Raw genomic sequence first — 24,465 nt, forward strand, 5'->3', positions numbered from 1 at the left:
CATCTGCGTCTCACTCTCAGTTCTCTCCATCTGCGACTTGTTTAAAAGAACAGCGCTTCCTCTGGATGTTATTTTTTGAAACATCAAACTACTTTGATTCAGGAGCCGTGTAACTGTCTCGCCTCTGACATGAACAAGGAAGAGATTCAGACCTCACAGTGCTCTCATAATGTGACCCCCCAGCCTCTGTCTGCCTCTCACAAACACACACACACACACACACACACACACACACACACACACACACACACACACACACCCTCTTACTGACGTTAGTAATTGTAATTCCACTTACAGTAGCATGTTCCCTTGAGGGGGTTGCCTTGGTAGCGATTCTCGACCTCACACCTGAAGAGAGGCGAGGGAAAGATGAACGGGAATGGCAGAAAATTCAGAACGAAGGGAAAGAGGGAAGAAAAGAAGGCAGAGAGGAATGTTAACCTTCAGTCAGGAAGTAACACCGCAGTGTAAAGAAGAAAGGATTAAAAGGAGGCTGAGTGAACGTGATGGGAAATTAATAGGAAACCTGTGCCTACAAAATCTTTAAACTTAATAAGGCAAAAAAAAAAACCTGCCTCATTTTCATACTGATGACCAATCATTTGTGAAACTTTATCTCGACTTTTTAATGGATATTGGAAAAACCCTCTGATAATGAAGTCCAGGGTTAAGACAAGCACTAAAAATATAGCTGCAAGCGCTAATGAACAGCTGCTACTAGAGTGTGCCACGGTTAGAGTTTTCATTTTGAAATCTCAACATGTGGCCTTGCAGGTATGGAAAATAACATTTCTGAGGGGAAAACTGAAGCTCATGTGGTTAATCAACCTGCACATGAAGGTTGTTGACTTTTGGAAACCCATTTCTCAAACTGCAGCTGGTTTTACAGGCTCATTCATAATGTATAAAGAATAAATACATTTACTTTGGTAATTTTGTGAGAAGTTGACTACATAATTCAAAGAAATTCAGCTTTCTACTCTCACTGCAGAAGCCTCGATGCCTGTGCTTAACCAGTTAGTGTCTCTGATCACCCAAGTGCCTGATGAGCCTTTATTATCACAAAGTACTATCCTGAAGTTAAGCTTCTTTGTTCAAAACACAAGTTCCAGACTTCTGAAAAAATGGGCTCCTAGAAAAGTTGAAAAGGGCTATTAGACGGTCTTCTAGAGACCAATTAGTTCCACTCTGCTGTCAAATTCTCTGAATGTTTGCAACATATAATCTGTGGGACAAAAAATAAAGACTAAGGTACCACCACAAGCAATCTGAATTATAGGGGGTCTAAGACATTATAGTGACGGCTTCCCTAAAACTGTACACACAACACCAGTGAAGGAGAAAAAAATGGCAGTGCAGAAGAGGACCCAGTGACAGGTGAGCATCATGAAATGTGAAACTCACAGGTGGCATCTGTCTCCTTTGATGCCTTTGGTGGTACAGAAGCACTTGCCATTGTTAGGGTTGCACATGCTTGCGTGGCCGTTACACTTGCAGGCTGAAAGAAAAGGAAATAATTTGTTTTCTTATCACAGCAGCTATCAAACACACCAGCCTTCTACAGTGCAGTATGTATACGCAGTATGCCGACAATGTAATGATAGATTAAGTCATTTAAATGTGACTTCGTTTGTCTGTCCTTAAGCTACGTTCTAAGCTGGGGCCAGACTTGAGTCCGAGCATCCATAACCTAGAGGACCTTATGATGGCCTTTAAGCTGTTATGCCCTGTTTGATAATAGTGAAGCTCTGCATCCCCATCCTGACTGCACGTCTGGACAGTTGTTTTTCTTCCAGAGTCACATCACTTTTTCACCAAGATCTCGTATTGATGATGGGAGAGTCAGACTGCTGCATGAAATCTTCTCATTCTCAGTGGGGTTAATGTCTGCACTCTGTGCTGGATAATCCATATGTGACCAATCTTTCACAGTTTCAGTCTGATGAATCTTGGAATATGCCCATGGTGTCGTGAAAGGGGAAAAAAAAAATATCAAATGAAGGAAAAACCTGATCATTCAGTACATCCATGTAGTCAGCTGACCTCATTTTTTTGGGGCACCAAAGGTCGCTGAACCTAACCTGACCAACTGAAGCGACCTCAGATGATAACCCTGCCCCCACAGGCTTGTACAGAACACGCGAGGCATGACGGGTGCATCACTTCATCTGCCTGTCTTCTTACCCTGATGCACCAATTACAGGGGAACAGGGCAATTCTGGTCATGTGGACTCAGCACACATGATCTTTTCCGTTGCTCTAGAGTCTAATGTTCATGATCCCTAGCAAACTGAAGCCCTTTTCCAACTAATTAGCCTCACAGATAAGTGGTTTCCTTAAGGCTACACAGCTATTTAGTCCCAATACTTTGACTTCTTTGTATATTGTGTGTGTGGAAATGATCATTCAAGATTTGCTTAGGTAAATCTAGGAGTTTTTTTTTTTTTTTTGCTGGACAGTCTATAACGAATCTAAACTCTAGTACCCTTCTCAACACTGGTCGCCACACGATCGCTAATTGGTAGCCATCTAATTACCAAATTGTGCCCAGATCTTAATAATGATCTATCACACATTAAGCAAGGACAGCATCATCTAACATTCAAAGCAGGTGTGATTATTTCACCTGTCAATGTGCCACAAAAAACAAAAGGACTGCTTAAGTTAACCCACGGCTAATAATTCCCAACTCGAGGCCATGCAACAATACCCCCCCACCCCCCCCACCCCCCAGTGTCATCAGGTTGGGGATGGGGTGGCCTGTACAAAGCACCTTGAATACAGGCTTTGAAATCTAAAGGATCCCCCACGAGCCGATCCTCATCACAACTGCACCTAGAGACTCCAAAAAAGAAAAAAAAGGCCTGATCCTCCTCATGCTGTTCACTGCACTGGCGTAAACAACAGTTATGGCAATCTTGCCTGTTTCAGGCAATCGCATCAACACAGCACTCTCCAGGATAAAGAGCAACTTTCCATGTCCCGAGAGAAAATCGTTTTGGATATGAACATATGAGAAATGTCTGTTAGACTTAGTGATTTTGAGGAGCCATTTTAACACGCCTGCACAAACATTAATGTGTAACATCCTTTGCATTAATTTATCATCATTTATCATTCTTAAAATGACTCAGCCCCCTTGGTAGAAACAGCTGTGAAATATATTTTAAAAATCTCCTAGCAGTGGGGGACAGCTGGAAGCAAAGAGCCATCTTATGATTCATCATCATTTAGGTACATGTGTCATCTTGATTATTTGATAATAATCTCCGTTTTGAGGCATCGATTGTGCAAGTTTTACTTGTCCACATAATGCCTCTTGAGTCAAACCAATTAGCTGTGAAATAAAGCGTGCCTTTAATGCCCGTGAGGGGCACACTGACAGGACAGGAGAGAGGGCAGGTTATTGACTGACTGTCACTGACACAGAACTTAACAAATACATGTTTGTACCAGAGGGAGGCAGAAAAACTAAGAATCACACAACATGCACTGCGGCTGTAATATACTGGTAAGCTAAATTAACCTGTCGAAGGAATAGACAATTGATTTGCTGTCCGACTGACTGACTGTCAGCATTAACTGTAAAGGAGTAAATCTTTAATATCCCAGGGAAGGCTTTACGGTGCAGCGAGGAATCAGGAAAATGGCTGACATAAAAATGAACAGTAAAATACTGACACGTTAAATGAAGCTGCATGCTGAAATACTGACTGGCTGATTTAGTGCTGGACTGAATGGCTCACGGATACTTACGCTGGCAGCTGCCCCCGTTGGTCGGATCTCCGTAGAAGCCGGAGATGCAGCTCTCGCAGTGTCGGCCGGTTGTCAGGTCCTCGCACTTCTCACAGATGCTCTCGTTGACACACTGGCTGTGACCATTACACTGACAAGCTGCCAAAGAGTAAACAAAGCACATACTGCATAAAGATCACACCCCGAGGAGAGGGGGAAAAAGTTTATGATAAGCAGTAAGAACATGAAAGAATTTGCAGATTATTCCGAGTAGAGAAATTTATGTAAAATCGGGGCTCTATAAACATCCAGAGCTGTTTGTTGTTCAGTGCTTGAGTGCCTCATAAGAGAGGTCAGAGCGGCCACTGGTCTCTTCATAGCAGCATCTCAATAATTTTATACAAGAAGATCACTATATTTATTAAACTGAGTATTCCTTCCAAATGCCAGGACGATACAAAACTATATTTCCCCAAAATGCAACATAAACATGTTTTCTTTGGACACCTACTGTCTGATAAATGTCTAAATCTCACCTTAAAATTCTAACTCAGGTTTTTGTTACGATTTAAAATACTAGAGAAAACATTACACAATCCATTTAGTATCCACCAAAAGCAGGAAAGTGATCTCAATGTGTAAATTCTGGAAAATTCATTTGCAGGAATAGCATTTAAAAACACATTTCATAACAACTAATGTCTTATATTCAAAATGAGATGAGTCGCTCCTACCTGGGCAGTGAATGAAGGACCAGTTGTACTTGGATTCGCTTGGGCACATGCTGGCGTTGAGGGCCGGCTGAGGATTGGCGGGCAGGCCGGGAAGGGTGGAAGGGGCCGGGACAGAGGTCTGGAAGGGCCCGCGGTAGGAACCTTCAATGCACTGACCTTTGCCCGTGTTACTGGGGTCAGTGCACCAACCGCAGCCTGGCTGGTCCAGACACTGTCCACACGTTCTGTACCCAGAGCAGTTTTCCGCTGCATCAAAAAAAAACACAGCACCAGGTAGTTAAAATATATATATATAAAATATCCTATCTTTCTTAGGCATAACTCTCATTGTTCTGTATTAAGAGAGGTTCAAGGGCCAGAATGGGATTAAGTTAGCTTAACATAAAGCTACGACACTGGAATCAGAGGGAAACGGCTACAATATCAGCTCCTCACACGTTACAGGTTACATCATGTTAACTCATGACCTTTGGCAGGGCCATGCCAGCGGGTTTAACCTGCGTTCATTCTTTAAATCAAAGCTAGCTTCTTTGCTTTTTTAGCTTCAAAGTGAACAGCTGGATTGATCTTTGCATCTAAATCCCAGCAAGAATGGGATTATGTCAAAAATGTCAAACTGTTTCTTTATAAAAACTAAGTATGCGTTCCTTTCAACTTTGGTTTGTGTGGAAGAAATAAATCCTCCTTTTCTCCCTAAATTAACTAGAAAGCAAAGGAGTCTATATGTCAGGTAAGCAGCTAAAATGTAATCTAGTTGAGTAATGATGTCACAAGTGTCACAACCACAAAAAGATCAGACTTCCCAAAACTTTAGATTAATAACAACCAAAACATCTTTTCAAGGCCCATGAACATGTTCTTCAGAAGTATTTGCATTTAATTTCCCTCTCGCAAATGAAAGGAGTTTCCCTGCCCGTGGCTTTAAGTCCTTGGTTCACCTGTTAAAGTCACCACCTTAAAGAAAAGAAAAATCATTCTGTGCTGCAAAGATAAAATCCAAAAAGTACCAGTTTTCAAATGATCAAACCAGATTATCGACCCCCCGCCTCGTTCAGTGGAAGGCTACAATTTTATTTTTTCAGATAAATGGAGATTTAAAAAAAAAAACATTCCAAAGATCCTCGATTCCACAGACCGCGGTTATTTAACTCGTCTTTTTTAAAGTCTGATGAAGATCTCCACAGCAACATATGCTTGACTGATTGAGTATATTAACTGCAGATAGAGGACTATATGCACAGGCTTCACTTATGCTTTTATTTTCCTCATTTCTTAAATTGCAACTAATGAATCGTGACTGAAGGGGTGGTAGTTATACATGTAGCCGTTTCAGCTTCAGGGGTTTAAATGGAACGCTGCTACAGTTTCAAGTGTCAGGCAGAGACTCCTCTTGTAAAGTGTTTTTCTATGGCAGCAGCTGCAATTTGTTCAAAGTAAGTAGGGGAGTAATCCACAGAAAGGCTGGCGAACTCTTAAAAGTAAACATTTTACATGCGATCGATGGGGTTTTAAATGAGAGGTGCCGATGTGAGGGCTGCACAAACGTTCATATACTGGGGTGTGCAGAGATCGGTCTCACACACAGCTGATGAAAAGGCACCACAGACTCCAAAAAAGAATCCAACACATTTACGAAGTGCAATAGCAACGAAGAGGGCAAAGCTACGTTTTATTGCTCCATATTTTTAGAGCAACGTTCCTCCAGTAGCGATCAATATCAGGAAATAAGGAAAGTCTTACACTCCATTTCAACACTAGTAACATATACATTCATGAAAATACTAACTCATCTGTACAATAACAAATTTTGATTTTTATTGTTAGCCATTTTATGACTTTGATAGAGTCAGTCAAAAGAAACAGGAAACATGGGAAACCTTAGACAATGATATGGAGCAAACAGTCAGTTATGGCTTAAACCTGGTGTGCTCACTAACCCCTAGATCGCCCCTGAAATTTCACTATTTTTCCATGTTCAGCAACATGCAGTGCACTGACTAAAACATAAATTAGTCATTAAGTGGAGCAATTAACTAAGCCTCTTTTATTCCCCCTGAAATTAAATCCATTGCATATTTCATTCTAAGAAACAACTCTATTAAATAAAGTATTACCAAGGAGAGATTAAGAATTAAAATTGTGAAAGACTACATTAACTGACTAAAAGGTTTTAAAACTGGCTGTGTGATATGAATCCTCAAAATCATTTGAATGTGGTAAGTTGACTTCATATCTTGATTGCTCGGTCACAAGATAACCCTCGGGCCAAAGGGGGGGGAAACCCCCTCCCTCTACTTTACTGCTTCCCCAAACTCCTTAAGAACAGGTATGGAGGAAGAACAATGATAGAAATCTTTAAGTCAATACACTGCACACTGTTAAGAATTTATTTTGCTTTTTAGTGTTATGAAAAACTATTTGGGAGTCACAATTTTATAGTATGCATGCAAAAAAAAGAATTACAAAAACGGTCTTATTAAAACTGTACATGTAAGCTAAGGAGAAAAGAAAAAATCTCTTACGTGGACAAGTGTTCATGGTGTACCACTCCATACACTGGCCAAAGGGGAAGGAGGCCACATAGGCATTGGAGTCAACGCACTGCTTCATGTTGCTGCACCACATGCACTCTGAGCTGCTGCTGCTGGTGCATTCGCTGCAGGTGGTTCTCATGGCACAGGGCGTCCGGCACTGCTTAGCACTGTGGTTGGCTGTGAAACACAATACACAGATTAGTATGGATGCCTCTGCGGGACTTTAAAGTCCCCTGCTGAACTCTATGGGATGATAAAGCAGGAGCTATAAATCTGTTTGGGGCTAACTGACTCAAAAAGTCTGTTGATCAACAGAAAGGTTACAAAATTCATTTTCATATACATCGTGGCCCAGGTTAAACGGTCAGAATCTAACAAATGAATTTTAGAAGGTGTCACTGCTGTAGCAAGTAGTATAATGAACCTCATATCTATTTGCAAATCCATTTAGGTCTCCATCTGCCTTTTTGTGTATCCAGTATCAGCCTAATGACAGCCTCATCAGGCAGCAAAATGAGCATCAGGCATGACAACCTGCTTTTATTTTGTAAAACTCATACAACAAGGACAAAAGCACCCCCCCCCCCCCCCCCCCCCCCCCCCTAGTTCTTAGACATGACATTACATGCAGCATGCAGCCATTTATTTCTGTTCAGCATAAATAAAAGTCCATTAATATACTTTCCAGAAAGACAGCACTTTGGAATATACAAAGTCAGTTCACCTGGTCGTTCACACAGGCTGCCGTTCACTGGGCTTATACAGGTTTGAGCTTTCAGTCCAGTGGCCGCCGGCTCGGCCAGGTAGCCGCAAAACCCGGCGTCACTCGGCTCGCCCGGCAGCCATTGCAGAGTCGTGTTGGTGAAAGGCGACATGTCCTCCCAGCACCAGTAGGATACGTTGATTTTCCTGAGCCCTACCCACGGTGTCACAGAGGCCTTGTACTGTAAACAGCAAGTCAAAAGATTTTACACAGTGTTCTTTCCTCTGATCACGTATCAGATTTTTCTCCAAATCATGTCAAACTTAAGTGCCTGTTAAACTGATCTAATCTTCAGCATAAGTGTAAGAAAATCAATTTCAAAAACAAAATTTTGACAACAACAACAAAACCACCTACTACTCCTCTGCCTTGGTTATAAGCAACAACAACAACAACAAGAAAACGTCAGAGCAGTTTTTCATTGTGCTGCACAGAGCAGCAATAAACGCAGCTCTACCTCACTTGACTTGAAAAGGTCTGTTATCCAACTCATCTCTAATCAATGGCTTTAATATTGCAACAGTAATAAACAAAAAGTCCTCCGTCTCTCACAGGCATGAGAAGAAGAACTGTACCTATGAGATTTAAAACAAATGGACATTTCTCAGATTAAATAAACCTGTCTGGAAATAGTTGGAACTCCTAAACAATGGAGGAAGACTTGTGAAGCCCATTTCTAAATCTCTGTGCCTGTATCATTGAAAACCAATGTTATTCCAGAGCAGTTAAGCTTCCATTATTCTCTACCCTTAAGCACAAAGATTACCGAAAACCAACCACCAGAACAAATTTAGACCAGCAGGGGAAATCTACACGATTTCATTAGAATGGATGAAAGACACTTCTTTAATTCCAGACTGACTTTGTGATTTAAACTCCTTTTGTCTTATTTAGCTTCAGCATTAGATTTGCCGTGTGGTGGCTGCAAGGCACTTTGCAGGATCACTTTTTTGCATGGGTGGCCTGAGTGAGAGGAGGCAGTATTTGCATCTGTATGCAATCAGAAATTACAAAGAGCTATATAACTTTTTTTGTAGGGACTTTTCTGCACCTGTCGATGATACAAAATACTTGTTCAATTGTCTATGAATCTTCCTCTGGTCTTTTTTTTTTTTTTAATTAATTAACTGATTTCTTAATGGCTAAATGTTCATTTATGTCTTCCATTTCAAAGCCCAACAGTGTAAAGTTTTCAAAATGAGAAAAATTTGATAATCTCCTTACTGGAGAGGATCAAACTATAGAATCTCTGCAAAAAAAGAAGCATATTACTCTAGATTACTCTAGAAACTAAAACAATGGCACAATCCTGGTCTGATGCAACACTAGTTGCATTACATAAAGAAGAAAGAGCTTTATTTGTCACATACATTTACATGCAGTGAAATTCATTCTCTGCATTTAACCCATCACACACATGGAGTATGTAGTACACACAGCACAGCATGGAGCAGGGGGCAGCCAAAGGGCGCCCGGGGAGCAACCTGGGGGGGTGGGCTTGCTCAGGGACCCACAGTGATGCCAGCCCGAGTATTTGAACCAGGGTCCTCTCAGTGACGAACCCTCTTCTTCTCCCCTAGGCCACCACTCCAAGAAGGTACGGACCCTACTGATTGTGGTTCCTATAGACCGGCGGTTTTCAAAGTGTGAGGCGCGCCTCCCCTAGGGGGCGCCAGAGCACTTTAGGGGAGGCGCGGTGCGAGGGAAAAAATAAACCGGGAAAAGAAGCTATCTGCTTGCTGTCTACTGATGTGAGAGAAAGAATGGACAAATAAGATGTGAAAACACTGTTGGTATCTCAAACATTAAACTCAGAATCTCAGATGTAACGTTTGTTTGAGAAAACGGTTGAAAAATGAGTTTGGGGTTGTTCTTATCATTAGAAAAATGAAAAAAGGGCGTATTTGCCATACAAAAGCCCTGATAAAATAATTAAAATGGGATTAAATGTTTTAAAATGTTCATGCGTTAAATTTCATTCAGATAAAGTGTAATTTTAAAATATAAGATGGTTCTAAAATAAAAGCAATTAGAAGGTGTTTTGTAGTGGCATTTGTTTGTGTGTGGGTTGATTATTGGGGGGGGGGCGCAGCAGGCATTGTGCTCCTTGGAGGGGGGCTCACCCTTTAATACTTTGAAAACCCCTGCTATAGACCATTATCTATGCTTAATGGGGATGTACGCATTCTGACTAGTCGATTAAATGTCATAACAACTCAAATCATACATCCAGATCAAACAGTGTTTTTTGCCGAGAGGCATTATGGAAACAATTTGCATCGTCTGTTAAATATTATATCATCAAAAAGAAAACAAAGCTACGACGGATATTACAAAGGATATTACAGCCCAAAAGGCATTTGATCGCGTGTCATGGAAATACCTTATTCAGACGTTAAAGAGGTTTAAATTTGGGCCCAAATTTGTAGATTGCATACACACACTATAATCATCCCCACAAGCGGCTGTCAGAGTCAATGGCTTCAGATCGGCAAGGCTTAAGCTGGAGTGCGGCTGTAGACAGGGATGTCCTCTGTCACCCCTTTTGTTTGCAATTAGCAATGAGCCAGTGGCCCAAATCATCAGGAACAATGATGAAATTAAGAGGATTTTGATTGGCACATAAGAACATAAAATATCACTATATGCAGATGATGCTCTAATGTATTTGACCGAACCCACAACATCAATTCCATGCCTGAAGGGAATGATTTCTGTTTATGGGTATTTTTCTGGCTATAAAATAAATGCTGATAAGAGAGAGGCAATGAATGTACAGGAATATCCCATTGGGGGTAAAACACCAAGGCAGTTTTAGATGACCTAGAGAGGGCATTAAATATTTAGGTATCAATATCCCTCTTTGATTAAATGATTTGTTTCATGCCAACTACAGTAAAACGCTGGATATAATTAAGAAGGATTTAGAGCGGTGGACGGCGTTGCCTCTGTCCTTCCTCGGTCGCACTGAAACCATTCGCATGAATCTTCGCCCGAGATTATTGTATTTGTCCCAGATGTTGCCAACTGGAATACCAAAATCCATGTTCAATGATGTGGATAAAATAATATCAAAATTCATATGGCAGAGCAAGCGCCCCGCGCATAAAATATAAAACACTACAGAGAAGTAAGGCAGAAGGGGGGCTTAATCTTTCCATTTTAAATACTGTTTCTGGGCAGCACAACTAAAGCCTTTAATTTCATGGATCCAAGGGGATTCTCATACAAGATGGTTGAATATTGAACAAACAATGTGCTCTGAACCATTACAGGTATTGCCATTTTGAGATATACCAATAAAGGAACTGCTAATGTGGACTAGAATCCCATTAAACATTTGGAACAAAGTACGAGTTGCATTTAAGTTGCCAAGAGCTTTATCAATATTAACAAGTATTGGACATATTAAATCCTTCACTCCTAATTCCTTAGACAAAGGTTTTACAAAATGGGCCAATCAGGGGCTTGCATTTCTACATCAGCTAATCAACAGGAACAACCTTACGTCATTTGAAGAGTTATGTAGGTACTTTCATCTCCAGAAAAGTGATTTCTTTAGATATTTGCAGTTGTGCTCTTTTCTGACTACACATAGAGACTGGGAAAGAGTATTAAATCCCACACCAATAGAGAATATCCTAATTCAATTCCAAAAAGGTGAATGGGATAAGAAATTGATAAAGTTATACAAGGTGTTTCTTTCAATTAATTTTAACAGGCCCGTTCGGACAACACAAAGATGGGAGGCAGAGACGGCCAAAATTATTTCTGATGAAATATGGGAGGTTTGGACTTTGGACTGAGGCATATTGGGCTACAAACTCAAATACATGGCGGGAATATAAATAGAAAACGATTAGTAGATATTTCAGGACCCCAGATTCAGTTTCTAAGATAGATCCTAATACACCAAGTTTGTGTTGGAGAAACTGCGGCTCAGCAGTGCCCAATTATACACACTTTTTTTTTGGTCGTGCCCTAAACTACAAAACTTTTGAGATGAGGTGTATGAGGCTCTAAACCAGATCTTTCAGGAGGTCATACCAAAGGATGTAACAGTCACACTTGGTATTGTACCTGCTGGTGTGCAAGGACGAGCTAAATCATATCTTTTAAATGTTCTTTTCACAGCAGCCCTGAAACGCATTACAATTAGGTGGATGCAATTAGAACATCCTCCTACAACGCCTGCGTTCAAAAAGTAAGGGAACTGTACCAAATGGAAAAGATAACATATTTATTAAGACTTCAAAAATCTATTTTTAGCCTACGGTGGTGTCCAGCAGAAGCCTTATTCATGTAAAGGTCCAATAAGATGGGGTTTTGGTTTATGGAGCCTAACTCTGCCATCCAAACTGGATCCCTCTTGTTTCCTTCCTTCCTTTTTTTCCCCCTGTTTCTTTTTAGGATTGTATGATGATCCTGAACCCACATGAAACTGTAAAATGTTATGCTAAGATTTGTAATTTGTGAAAGACTCTACACTGTCAACACTTATGTTAATTATTGCTGACGCTGGGCTGTGTAACTGCTCTGTTAAAAAAAAATTAAGTTGTTAAAAAAAAAAAAAAAAAAAAAAGAAAAGAAAAGTCTGCAAAATAATTCTTCTACTTAAGTGATTTAAAGTGACAAACATGCAAAAAAAAAAAAAAAAGATGGTCTGTGTATGTTCACCAGACTACAAAATCTTACAAACCTATAAAACTCCTACTTTAAAACTGAATTTGGACCTGGGAATGCTACGTGATTCCCAACACTGTATCTGTCCATCTTCCATCCATATCTGCAGATACGTGAACAGAATGACGACAGCCGTTCGCGATGGTTAATCAATTGTCGGGATAGATTTCTGTGTATGTGCTCTAATGGAGCGAGTAAAAGATGTCTGAGCTCTGAGGAAGAGATCCGTTAATGGGAGATTTGTTTCACGCTTACTGGTCCAAAAATCACACACAAAAAGAATCCAACCAGAGCTCATTCAGATTAAGAACAAAAAAGATTTCAAAGGCTACCACAAACACACCCAAGTGCAAAAACTAAACGAGGTGCACAAGACTCAGTTTATGCTCATAAACAGAGAAAACATGAGAAATAAGTTTGTTTTTTGATAGTGGACTTTAGATGTGGTCTTTCTTGAACCAGTGTGAGTTATTCGTCTCGTGTCTACATGCACTTACTTCAATAAAACAGTACGCCAAAGAAGATGAATCGCATCTCAAGTCTTATCAGTATCTTTTTCTCTGCTGCTCTGATGACCCAATTTCCCCAAGGAGAATTTTCTCTAATCTGATAATTAATATCCTGGTTAAACGCCCCCCCCCCCTCCTTACCACCACGCTCATTATCTGCAGCTCCTTCAGGACAAAGTCCACCTTCTTTTGTGTGGTCAGAGAGGCCAGGACGGCATTGTGGTTCCTGCAGGTCAGCTTGGCGTTATCGTACGAGTCCTTCGTCGTGATGAATTTCAGACATGAGTTGCCCACCAGGTGCCAGCTTTCGCCACACACGTTCTCTGCAGCACAGTGTTAAATGTTGATACACTTGACACAATAGGTTGGTAGGCTAATATGTAAGCTGACTGTATCCACCGAGAAGACTGGAGTCCATTAATAGATTGGTTTATTTTGTTGTTTTTTTTTTAAATTATCGCCACTTCTGTCAGTTTCCAAAAGCAGGGATTCCACAATTTTGTAGCATGTGACTTATTTTGAACAGATTTCAGAGGTAATGTGGGAAATCATAAACAAAAACATTAAAGAAACATACTTTAGGAGGGGTTTGCCTTCTGAAAATGTCTAATAATAATAATGAGTTTTACAGTGGCATCCTGGTTAGCTGTATATCAATATTTGACCATTTAACCTCTGTTATTGGCCTGGTACCCGAGGGTGTCAGAATCTAAGTATGATTTTTCTTTTTTCTTCTGCCTGCGTGTGCGGTTGTAATTTGTTTTCCAAATTAAATGGCTTCATTTCTTCCAACCATCATTGTTACCTGGTAACGAGATGCACTCTTGGTTGCGAGAATCCCACTGACAGTTTTGGTCCACAGCGCAGCTCTTGCAGCTTGTTTTCTTGTTGCACACATATGACGGGTTGTCCTTGGGGCAATTTTCATACTCGGCTGTGGCCCCCTGAGAAAGGAAGGCACAAAACAACAGGCATCAACACTTCGGACGCTTAGGTGCCAAATAATTAAATTTCATGTTGCATAAATGATACTCATTCACTTGAAACAAAATAATAAATAAATCAAACATTTTTCATTAGTCATGCAGAATAAAGGGGAACAGATATATATGAGGAGCAGATAGAGGTTTTCAAAAAGATTTATACATTGTTTATGCTGGGGGAAAAAAAAAAAATCTATTTTAATTTAAATATCAGATTATTAAATAACTGAAGTCAGAGATACTGAGACACGTATCTCAAATATTTTTAAAGGCAAGTGCAGATAAGAGCGCTGAAAGAGATTTAAACTGTGCGCGTCTACCAGCAGCTAACAAAGGAGTAATCTGATTACAAACAGACAAACCAGATTCAGCAAACACGAGCATGTTTCATTAGTCCTAACACACAGCACTGAATTATGCATAATTAATATGCAAAATATTTAGTAGACAAGGCTGATTATTTTATAAGAGCCTAATTACAAGCACAGAAGATCTGAGTCCCTTCTCAAAATAAACAAGAAATTTATCTTATTTGGTTTTTTTTATAACTTTCATTTGGTTACAGTTAGATCACTTACAGACAGTAATCCACCTACACACATGTCAAACTTTTAAATGAACTTACATCTTCCCAAATGTCTTATCTGCACTGCGCACACATTGTATTATGTTATAAATACAGACTCACGGCAGACTGTTTTACATTCCTCAATATTTAATATCCACCATTACCATGCATGCCTGCATAAATAAATGAAGAAAATATTAATATTCACAGTTATTATGAATAAATACACAGCGGTAATTATAAAATAATATGAAGTCTGTTAGTACTTATGAAACGCTGGACTATTTTTACTTGGAAATCCAACTCAAACTAAAATACCACTGCAGTACAAACCTGCATCACTATTGATGAAGATGGAAAAATATTCTGCAAATATTTACCATTTATGAGCAAACACATTTTCTCACACATAATTACACTTTATTATTAGGCACACCCTGCTAGTACTGAGCTGGACTCGCTTGTGTCTTCAGAACTGAACGCCCTTAATTCTTCGTGGCACAGCGCGAACAAGATGCTGGAAACATTTCTCAGGAATTTTGGTTCATGGTGACATGACAGCATCACACCACATCCCACAGGTGCTCCACTGGCTTGAGATTCAGTGACTGTGGAGACCATCTGAGTACACTGAACACATTGTCATGTTCCAAGAAACCAGTTTGGGATGATTTTAGCTTTGTGGTATGGTGTGCTAATTCGCTGGGTGCACCAATCAGAAGATGAGCACGCCGTGGTCATAGAAGGATGGACATGGTCAGCCACAAAGATGTCAGTCCATCAGGAAGGCTGTGGTATTTACATGATGCTCAGTTGGGACCAGGGTTATTATAGTTAACGAAAACGAACGAAATAACGAAAACTGAAATTGAAAAAACATTGTCGTTAACTGAAATAAATAAAAACTATAATTAAAAGGAAAAAACGATAACTAATTAAAACTGAATTGTGAGTTTACAAAACTAACTAAAACTAACTGAAATTATCGATAAGCTGACTTTCATTTACTTGTTTTTTTTTTTTTTTTTAAGCCTTGTGGATTGATATGAAATCATTGTTTCCGCTCTCCGAGTTTAAGCTGGGAGCGCCACAGGACAACTGTGTGTGTGAGTGCGCATGTGCGTGCGCTCGCCGCGCTGGTCTGCAAAGTAATGGCTGCGGTCTGCCGAGAAAGAGGCAGAGTCCCGTATGGAGGTTCTTTGAGTACAAACACCTGCACACGACCACAAGGTAATTAACACTCACAATCCAGCTACACAAGCATAAATGTGGACATGAGGTCGGCAAGTTCCGTAGGTTGTGTACAGAGGCCGCAAAGACCCTGCAGGTTTAATTAGCAGCATCTAACCAAGCTAGCTCCAAAACAGAAGCAGCTTCAGGTGGTGAGAACATCAGGATGCAGATGGATTTGAGCTTTGACTCCTTCAAAGAGTTTGTTTTTGTCAAACACCACATGTAGCTGTTGTTAATCTACTGCACTGATGCTGAACTTTATTGTGGAGTTTATTGTAGAATTTATTGAGTTTGGGAGTTCATGTTTTTCTTTGTTTCTCCCTGTTGATGTTCATGTGTGTCCTTAATATTACACACATTTAGCATGTCTTGTGAACAGTTGGTTGTTGAATATATTTCTTTAAACTGTATCTTTTGTCAAGTTTTCATTACACAATAGTCACTTTTGCGCCTTGAATCTTGCACCTGATTAGGTATGAAAATACTAAAACTAATACTGAAACTAACTAAAACTAACTAAAACTAAGCATGAAACCAAAAATAAAAACTAATAAAAACGAGAAAATCCACTCTGAAAACTAATTAAAACTAACTGAATTAAAGAAAAAAAAGTAAAAACTAACTAAAACTAAACTATAATGTAAAATCCAAAACTATTATAACCCTGGTTGGGACTAAGGGGCCCAAAGTGTGCTAAAAAAATATCGCAGACACCATTACACCACCACCACCACCGGGCGGAACCATTAAACTACAAAGCAGGATTGTTGTTTACAACAAAGTCTGATCCTACCATCCCAATGTGGCAGCAGAAATCAAGACTCAGTGTTTTTCCAATCTTCTATTGTCCAGTTTTGGTGATCATGTGCAAACTGTAGCCTCAGTTTCCTGTTCTCCGCTGACAGGAGTAGCACCCAGTGTGGGTGGGTGCCACACTGGGTGCTACTGGTTGGTTGTAACAACTGGTTATTTGAGTTACTGCCTTATTTTCAGCTTGAAGCACTCTGGCCATTCTCCTCTGACCTCTGACATTAACAAGATATTCGCACCCAGCGAACTGACCCTCACTGGATATTTTTATTTTTCAGACAATCCTCTGCAAACCCTAGAGATGGCTGTGTAGGAAAATCCCAGGAGATCAGTGGTTTCTGAAATACTCAGATGAGCCCATCCAGCACCAACAATCACACTATATTCAAAGTCACCCCCCCCCAAATTCTAATGCTTGGTTTGAACTTAAGCAGGTCATTTCATCCATGTTTACGTCCTTAGACGCACTGAGTTGCTGCCGTTAGATTGGCTGCATTAACCAGCAGTTGAACAGGTGACTAAAATAAAGGTATACCTAATAAAGTGACCAATGAGTGGATATTATAATACATTTATAATAATAAATGCAAGTTTTTCTCTCAGTCGGGATGTGTAGTGTGTTACTGACCATCACAGAAAAGCACAGAAAAGGTTTGTTTGGAATCGAGTTGCATAGCAGTACAGACTCAATACAGTAATTTGCCTCGAGAGTCATTAACATTAATATAGCCTCTCAGATTTTGGGGGCAGGGTCATTTGATTTCTTTTCAGACATGGACTGAGACAGTCCCTCAGGCTGTATCCCCCCCCCGTGTATTTAAGATGAAGTAACACTTGGAAGAAAATGAAATAAAGATTTGGTACAATAACATTTTTTGTATTCTATTCAAAGCAACAAAAAGTTGCCAAAGTTAGCGAAGCTGCACTGGAATTGGCTACAGAAAACGATTGTGTGTGAGCATTCATTATTCTGCGCTTCAAAGAGCCTCTCACTGCTGGCAGATCATACCACCACTACCTATTCATGTCTTACAATAAGTTGTAAAATTGCACTCCAGCTTGTATGGTAACAAAATGTTAGATGGCAGTGTGTGTTGAAGTGAAGATGCATGTAAACATCAGATGTTAATGTTTTGCAGCACGCAGGGGAACCACTGTTCCCTGACAAAAACATTCCTTTGTATGTTTAATGTCCAACAAAGTGCTTCAGGAACATTTTTTTTCCCCAAGGAATGAGGTGGATGCAGGCAGTAAACCAGGCAGGCCCCCCTTCTCTAAAAATCTGACATATCCTGCTTTCTGGATCCTCTCATAGCGGCAACTTACAAGAAGAGTTTTTAAATATTAAGCAGCACCTTTTCAGCTACTATATGTAAATGTGCAGTTAGATAGGATGTCCCTAAATCTTCTCAGCAGGGTTAGAGTGAATATTAGCATCAGCAGAGCAAGTTCTCTTACCGATGCAGAGGTACAGTTACTTCCGAGGGACACACACTGGCCTGAACACCACTGGCAGCCGTTGGTGTTGGCAGTGCAGCTGTAGCAGTCGGTATACTGGTCACATCTCTCACTATCACCATCTGCAAAATTTAGAAGAACAGGGTGCACATTATTTTCCTTCTAAAAATGACACACGCACAATTTCATAAGAACGGAGACAGAAATCTTTCAAGTCAGACAAGATGTCCTTCTTAAGAAACTGGTAATTCTGATTCTGCCATTAACCACAGCTCAGCCAAAACCTATGTGGTTTATTTCAGGGTAACCGGTGTTGACTGCCAGACAACATCCCTTGTATTTAATGTGCCTGAAAGATATTCCATGGAGCGGTTTCCATCTGCTAGCACTGCTGTAGATGCAAGACCGGAAAATGAGACAGCCGTGTTCAGGGGAAAGGCGGATGGGTTTTTTTTTTTTTTTTTTCCCTCTTTGTGACAAATGACAAACTAACGGAAGACAACCCTCAACAGGAAGCAGAGAGAGCAGGCTGAACTGTCCCTCGTGATTACCTAGCACGCACGCACGCACACACGCACACACAGAGGCAGGCAATCTTGGGTGTCACAAGGGTTAGTGCTGGGGGATGAAAAATATTAACCTGTTTGATGGGACAGGGCAACAAAAAGGCTGGAAAAGTAAGTAGTACTAAAAAGAAACAGCTGGAGGAACATTTTGCAACCAGTTAAATTAACTGGCAACAGGTCAGTACCGGTAATATGATTGCTCTTTTTATCCCCCGTAGTTTCTCAGAAGGTGGGCGGAGGTTCACCAATCTGGTGAACTGTGTCTAGAAATTTCAGAATAATGTTCCTCGACAGAAAATTGTGAAGACTTTGAAAATCATCATCAACATTATCTACAGTACACAATATCATTAAAAGACTCGGAGAAGCTGGAACGCCCTTCAGGCCCCTCAGATGGCACTGCATTAAAAACAGACGTGATTCTGTCATCGAAGTCACTGCATGGGCTCAGGAACACTTCCAGAAATCACTGTCTGTGAACACGGTTCACTGTGACATCCACAAATGCAGGTTAAAGCTCTGTCATGCAGAGAAGCAGCCATATGTGAACATGATCCAGAAAAGCTGCTGCCTTCTCTGGGCCAAAGCTCATTTAAAATGGACTGAGGGAAAGTGGGAAACTGTTCAAATTTTGAAATTCTTTTTGAAAAACGTAGACTGTACTGAAGAGGAGAGGGGCCATCCGGTTTGTTAACAGCACTCAGTTCAAAAGCTTGTATCTCTGATGGTATGGGTGTGCAGTGCCTATGGAATTAGCACCTTGTGCATCTGGAAAGGCACCATCAATGCTGAAAGGTATTAGAGCAGCATTTGCTCCCATCCAGAAGCCTTTTTCAGGCAAACTCCTGCATATTTGAGCAAGAAGATGCTAAATTGCACACTGCAGCTATTACAATAGCACGGCTTTGTAGCAGAACAGTGCGGGCGCTGAGCTGAACTTTCTCCAAATCAAAACAACTGGCACATCATGAAACAACAAATACAACAAAGAAGACTGAGCATGACTCTGTCCCAACTTTTTAGAGATGTGCTGCTGGCATCAAATTCCACTGCTTTGTAAAATGGTACATTTCCCCCACTTTAAACATTAGAATTGTTTTCAATCTTCTATTGTGGGTAAAATATGGGTTTATGACATCTGCAAATCATTTTATTCCGTTTTTATTTACATTTTAGTGTACAGGTTACAGTGTTGTATATTAAAGGCTAAATGATTTGATATGTAAGCTTTTTCCAATCACTCCAAACATGCTCAGTCCCCGAGACCAGTGTTGCACAACCATAGTTCACAGTCATAAAACAGAACAAAGCAGCAGTTTTCAAGTGCAGTTAGTATATTTTTGGTATCTTTGTTTGTTATTCAAATCATTTTCAAAGCAGCAATCAAGTAACCCACTGATGAAGCAATAGTCCACAGTCACATATACAGAAATGACTGGACAGTTTCTGGATGATGCACGAGGGCCACATTTTTCACACTGCAAAACTTTACACACATACACACACTCACAAATACACAGAGGAAAACACTCAGGTGACACTTTTTTTTTTTTTTTTTTGCTCATTTCCACTCTTTGATGTGAGAAACTGTGTTGGCAGCCCGTGACAAACAAGCCGTTTCTGCCAGTCTGCGGATCTCAGCGGACATCAGTGAAGTGAATGCAGATGAGTTCTGCACAAACACTCAAGAAAAACATCAAGAACCCCAAATTATCTTGGATTAGCCTCACATGTCACAACCCGAGCCAATGCAGCATTTCAATGCGATTTGCAGTGTCACCTACATGATCTCGTGTTACAGGAGGATGGGAGCTGTTGCTGTTCGGGGCCGATGGCGTCGCTTTCCCAAGGCAGGCAGACCTCCTGGGTGGCGTTCCACACGCAGTGGATTCCTGGCCAGGCCTGGCTGCAGGACGCCAGGCTGGAAAAGGCCAAGCAGCTGGGCGAGGTGTAGATGAGGACGTCGCTGAGCAGTAGACTGTTAAAGCCACCGAACACGTACATCACACTGCAAGATAACAGAAGAAAAGATTTTAGAGGACTACAGGAGAAACAGATGAGAGGAGGAAAGGGATTCAGGAAGTAAGACGAGTTGACTTCATCCCCACTATTTTACCCAGTTTCAAGCCTTTATGCACACTGAGTGATCCTCCTCTTCTCTGGGATTCAACTAACCTTATAAGTCTGCTAAATCCCCAACAAGCCCTCTCTTCCTGTGCAGATGGACCTGACAGGACCCCCTGCTGTGTGTGTATTAGAATGCATTTTGATGACGGTTCCAGGTCGTTTCTGAACATGCGTCTCCACTGGCCTGTGTTCAGCTACTGGGATCTCTCTGTGAGCACGGGTCTAAGTATATGCACGCTCTCGGGCTCATCCACCAATTACCCATTCACAGGCTGCCCGGCCGGGCGGATGGGTAATTTGCACAAGTCTGATCAAAAGTGCCCCCCCCCCGGATCGTGGAGGGCACACTTCAAACTGCTTGCTGAGGACGCCCTGCTGAGCGCATAGATCGGGAGGAGGAGAGTGTGGTAGTCTTGCAGGGGACTACATCAGTTAGCCACTTTCTTTCTTTCTCATTTAAAAGATTTGAGTCATTGTGGAGAAACAAAGTCTGACAGATAATGAAAGAGTTTTTTCATGTCCTTTCAAGATTATTACGAAATTTGGTTGTTTTTTTTAAAAAGAGGATTTAAAGAAAGTCACTGAGGGAGCAAGAGAAAATTCAAAGGGAGGACTGTGCCAGGTTTTGAGGTGGGGGCTGACAGCGAATGCATATCCTTTACTTTTAAGTTTAGAGCAAAGGATGCCTGTGGAGTTTGCTGTACAATTTAAGTTACTGTTAGAAGTTAGTAGCAGGTACATCAGTGTCTCTCTTCAGTAGTAAACGTCAAACCTGACATACTGAACAACACGTTTCACACAACGCTGCCCGCCTTTTTTTAAACCTCATGACCTCTGTGTCCCGGACAGAGCTGCTCTAAAATGCTTAGTATCATTTTGCTTTTGATGTCAGAAAACCCCAATAAATAAGGCTCAGTATGACTGCTGGAAATCCCATCTTAAACTTCTGATTGTGTTGAACTTGAACACTTAATGAACGCATGAACAAACTTTGAATTGCTCCCAAGGAGCTGAAGTCATGAGTAATATAAGGACCTACCCAAACAGGGGTAGTGATTAATGTTAATATTTAATGCCTTCTATACAACAGGATGTATAATTTAATATGGATCACGGTGTCTTGCTCTGCTGGCAGTGCAGATCATATTTACCGATGAGTCATCGCTTCTGCTCGCAGCACCATCCCCATCACAATCTATTCATGTTGCAGACTAATAATGAAATGTCATGTATGGATCCACGCAGTTTCTCCCAAAGCAACAAGGTTTTGCTTTTTCCCCCGTGACAGTGTTTGCTAGTTTTTCTTTGCTTTAAGTGTTTGCCTCCCCCCACCCCACCCCACCCGCCACAGCATAAGACCATTTCCTTACACCACACTACAAATTCAGCACCATTTAATAAGCAACAATAACCCGTGTTTGTTGAGGCCATTTCTTATCCAGCAAAGGATGTGTATTTGAAAGGTTTGATCCAACAAAAGGAACTAATTTTGAGGACTCCTTTTTATCGGAAAGTCTACTGCCAATACTTGTTCTATTCTCAACTCTCACTCTGCTGCCAGCAAAAGTATCCATTCATGACTCCAGACGTCCATATTGAGATTTTCTTCCTCAACAACAATCCTTTTTTAAACCGTCTGACAACAAATGGTAGCTCTCTCTCTGTTTTGTGTTCCTTATTTTCCCCTCTGCTAGCCTTTGCTCAGGCTTTGGTGTTTGCATATTGTTCCAACAGCCATCTACCGAGTCCACAGCAATCATGAATAAAAGAAACAGGAAAGGAATCGAGTAAACTAATTTCTTATTGATCAAGTGCTGAAAAATCACACGTGAGCCCGTGTTTCGTGTATATCAGATTCACATATTTAAGGATTACCCATCGCTGAAGACTGCCGAGTGCCCGAAGCGGTTAACGTCATGGTAGAGGTCCGGTCGAGGCAACACTGTCCAATCATCGCACGCTGCAACGAGAACAAAACAGAGGTTAAACTGTTGACCTGTTCCAACATATTATACCTTACACGTCTTCAGCTGTGGCAAATTCCACTGACATGCTTTGGGTAGTTAGCAAGGCTCATCTTCTCATGTCAGTCGAGTCAGCGCCCAAAGTGACTGAGACACTGATCGTGAGTGATTGTAAAGATAGGTAAAAGACGCAGGAGGACAGGGAGTCAGTGATGGTCTCGGTCAACCCACATAGGCAGACCCTCCGTCTGATGCTTAAAAGCAGTCTGAACATGTATCCCTAGATTTGAGTCACACGTCTGCATGTCTATGATTACATTTTCTGTGCCTATCATTTTCTTTCCTGCTCTCTCCCAGATCCCTCCATCATATTTAAGAAACAGAAAGGCTCTGAAAGGAAACAGCAGTGGGGGTCTTTTCTCACCTCCTGTACAAAGGTTTGGGCCTGACAGAATTTAGATGGCTCATAAGACATAGGTTCAAAGTCAACGGTGATTCTGGTGATTTGCAGGTCAGGAAAAAAATGCTGAATCTGAGAACTCATTAGCTACTCTGCTGACTTCGCCTGAGGAGACAATGGCTAGTTTTTCGCATCTTCTGGTGAAGCCTAATAGAGCCAATAAAAATGAGTACAAGAATGAGCACCAGAAAGCTTTAGACCCACAAATTCAGTCACTGAAATGCTGCTAAAAGCATTAAATAAAAAAAAACATATGTCAAGGTGCCTTGACCTCCAAATGTCTGCATCATTGCTTAGCAGGTAAATGAATGACTGAATGTGACATTAGATTCCTTTAGGTTAGCCTTAAAACAAAGCAGCAGCAGCATGTGCAGGTCTGTCGCCATAAGATCTTAATTTTAATAGGAGGCGCATGAGCTTGAAAGTCAAAGCCTGAAGAACCCAGAACAGTGACTGCAGTAAATCACATTCACTCAGTACAATGCAGTGCAAGTCATCATGGTCTCCCGGAGGAGACAGACTGACATCTGCGAGAGCGCCACCATTCACAGGTAGACAGTGCCCTCTGGTGTCATAAGATGGTACTGCTGGTGGTGTGGCGCATTGCCCCTTAGTGGTTCTTTTACAACACGATTTACCAATGTCAGGACAGTGGACAGCCCTTGAATTCTGTGCTCTAATTGAGTTCAGCTTGTTAAGGAGAGACAATTAGTTCTCGACGCATGGCCATCTTGACTGTAATTACCACTGCGGCTGCTGACACCAACCCTACAGCTGGCTGGTGCTGGAGTAATATAGTGAGCCAGTTCTTTCTGTCCAATTACAAAATCATAGAGAGAATGAGGAGTGGCAGGGAGGAGACAGGGGTCACAGACACGGAGGGGAGAGGAGGAGGGGCTTAAAGTTTATTAAATCTAAAAGTTTGGCTCAAATAATCTCCGGGGAAATCCTGAAAACAAACTGTCACCAGAGTGAGATGACCACCCGTCAGGCGAGAGCATGTGGTAAATTAAACATGTGTGGCACACGGTACTTCATCATCATCTTTTCTTCACACCACAAAAGGATGTTTTAGTCCCAACCTGCAAATTCTCATGAACAAAAGCTGGGAGAGATGGGAGGATGTGCGTGCCCATGAGATTCTAATTTCACTGCTTGTCAATCATGATGGAAACGACACAGAAAACCTCGAATGTCCTGGGGCCCTTTCACAGCCTCCGGGGAATTCTCCCTCCCCTCCGGAGTGAGTGAAGTCTCTCATTAATGAGCAGCTTGTGATGGCACTGCGGAAGGTGGCCGACTCAATTTGCAGCAGTGTTTATAGGCAGTTAACAAAAT

The 24,465-nt window shown here is 41.2% G+C and overlaps 1 protein-coding gene across 1 annotated transcript in view; it reads right to left on the bottom strand.

The window, feature by feature from the left end:
• The window catches only part of atrn (attractin), a 128,537-nt gene that overhangs the window by 76,436 nt on the left and 27,636 nt on the right, over window positions 1-24,465 (bottom strand). The window contains exons 11-21 of the mRNA XM_030718251.1: window positions 22,579-22,663; window positions 20,361-20,584; window positions 18,011-18,132; window positions 13,764-13,902; window positions 13,100-13,281; window positions 7,728-7,947; window positions 6,992-7,180; window positions 4,470-4,715; window positions 3,757-3,894; window positions 1,405-1,498; window positions 296-348 (exon numbers count right to left, since the gene is read on the bottom strand). Coding sequence (XP_030574111.1) covers window positions 296-348; window positions 1,405-1,498; window positions 3,757-3,894; window positions 4,470-4,715; window positions 6,992-7,180; window positions 7,728-7,947; window positions 13,100-13,281; window positions 13,764-13,902; window positions 18,011-18,132; window positions 20,361-20,584; window positions 22,579-22,663 — 1,692 coding nt within the window. The remainder of the gene's footprint in view (window positions 1-295; window positions 349-1,404; window positions 1,499-3,756; window positions 3,895-4,469; window positions 4,716-6,991; window positions 7,181-7,727; window positions 7,948-13,099; window positions 13,282-13,763; window positions 13,903-18,010; window positions 18,133-20,360; window positions 20,585-22,578; window positions 22,664-24,465) is intronic.

Source organism: Archocentrus centrarchus, chromosome 22, assembly GCF_007364275.1.
Source record: "Archocentrus centrarchus isolate MPI-CPG fArcCen1 chromosome 22, fArcCen1, whole genome shotgun sequence".
Lineage (NCBI taxonomy): Eukaryota > Metazoa > Chordata > Actinopteri > Cichliformes > Cichlidae > Archocentrus > Archocentrus centrarchus.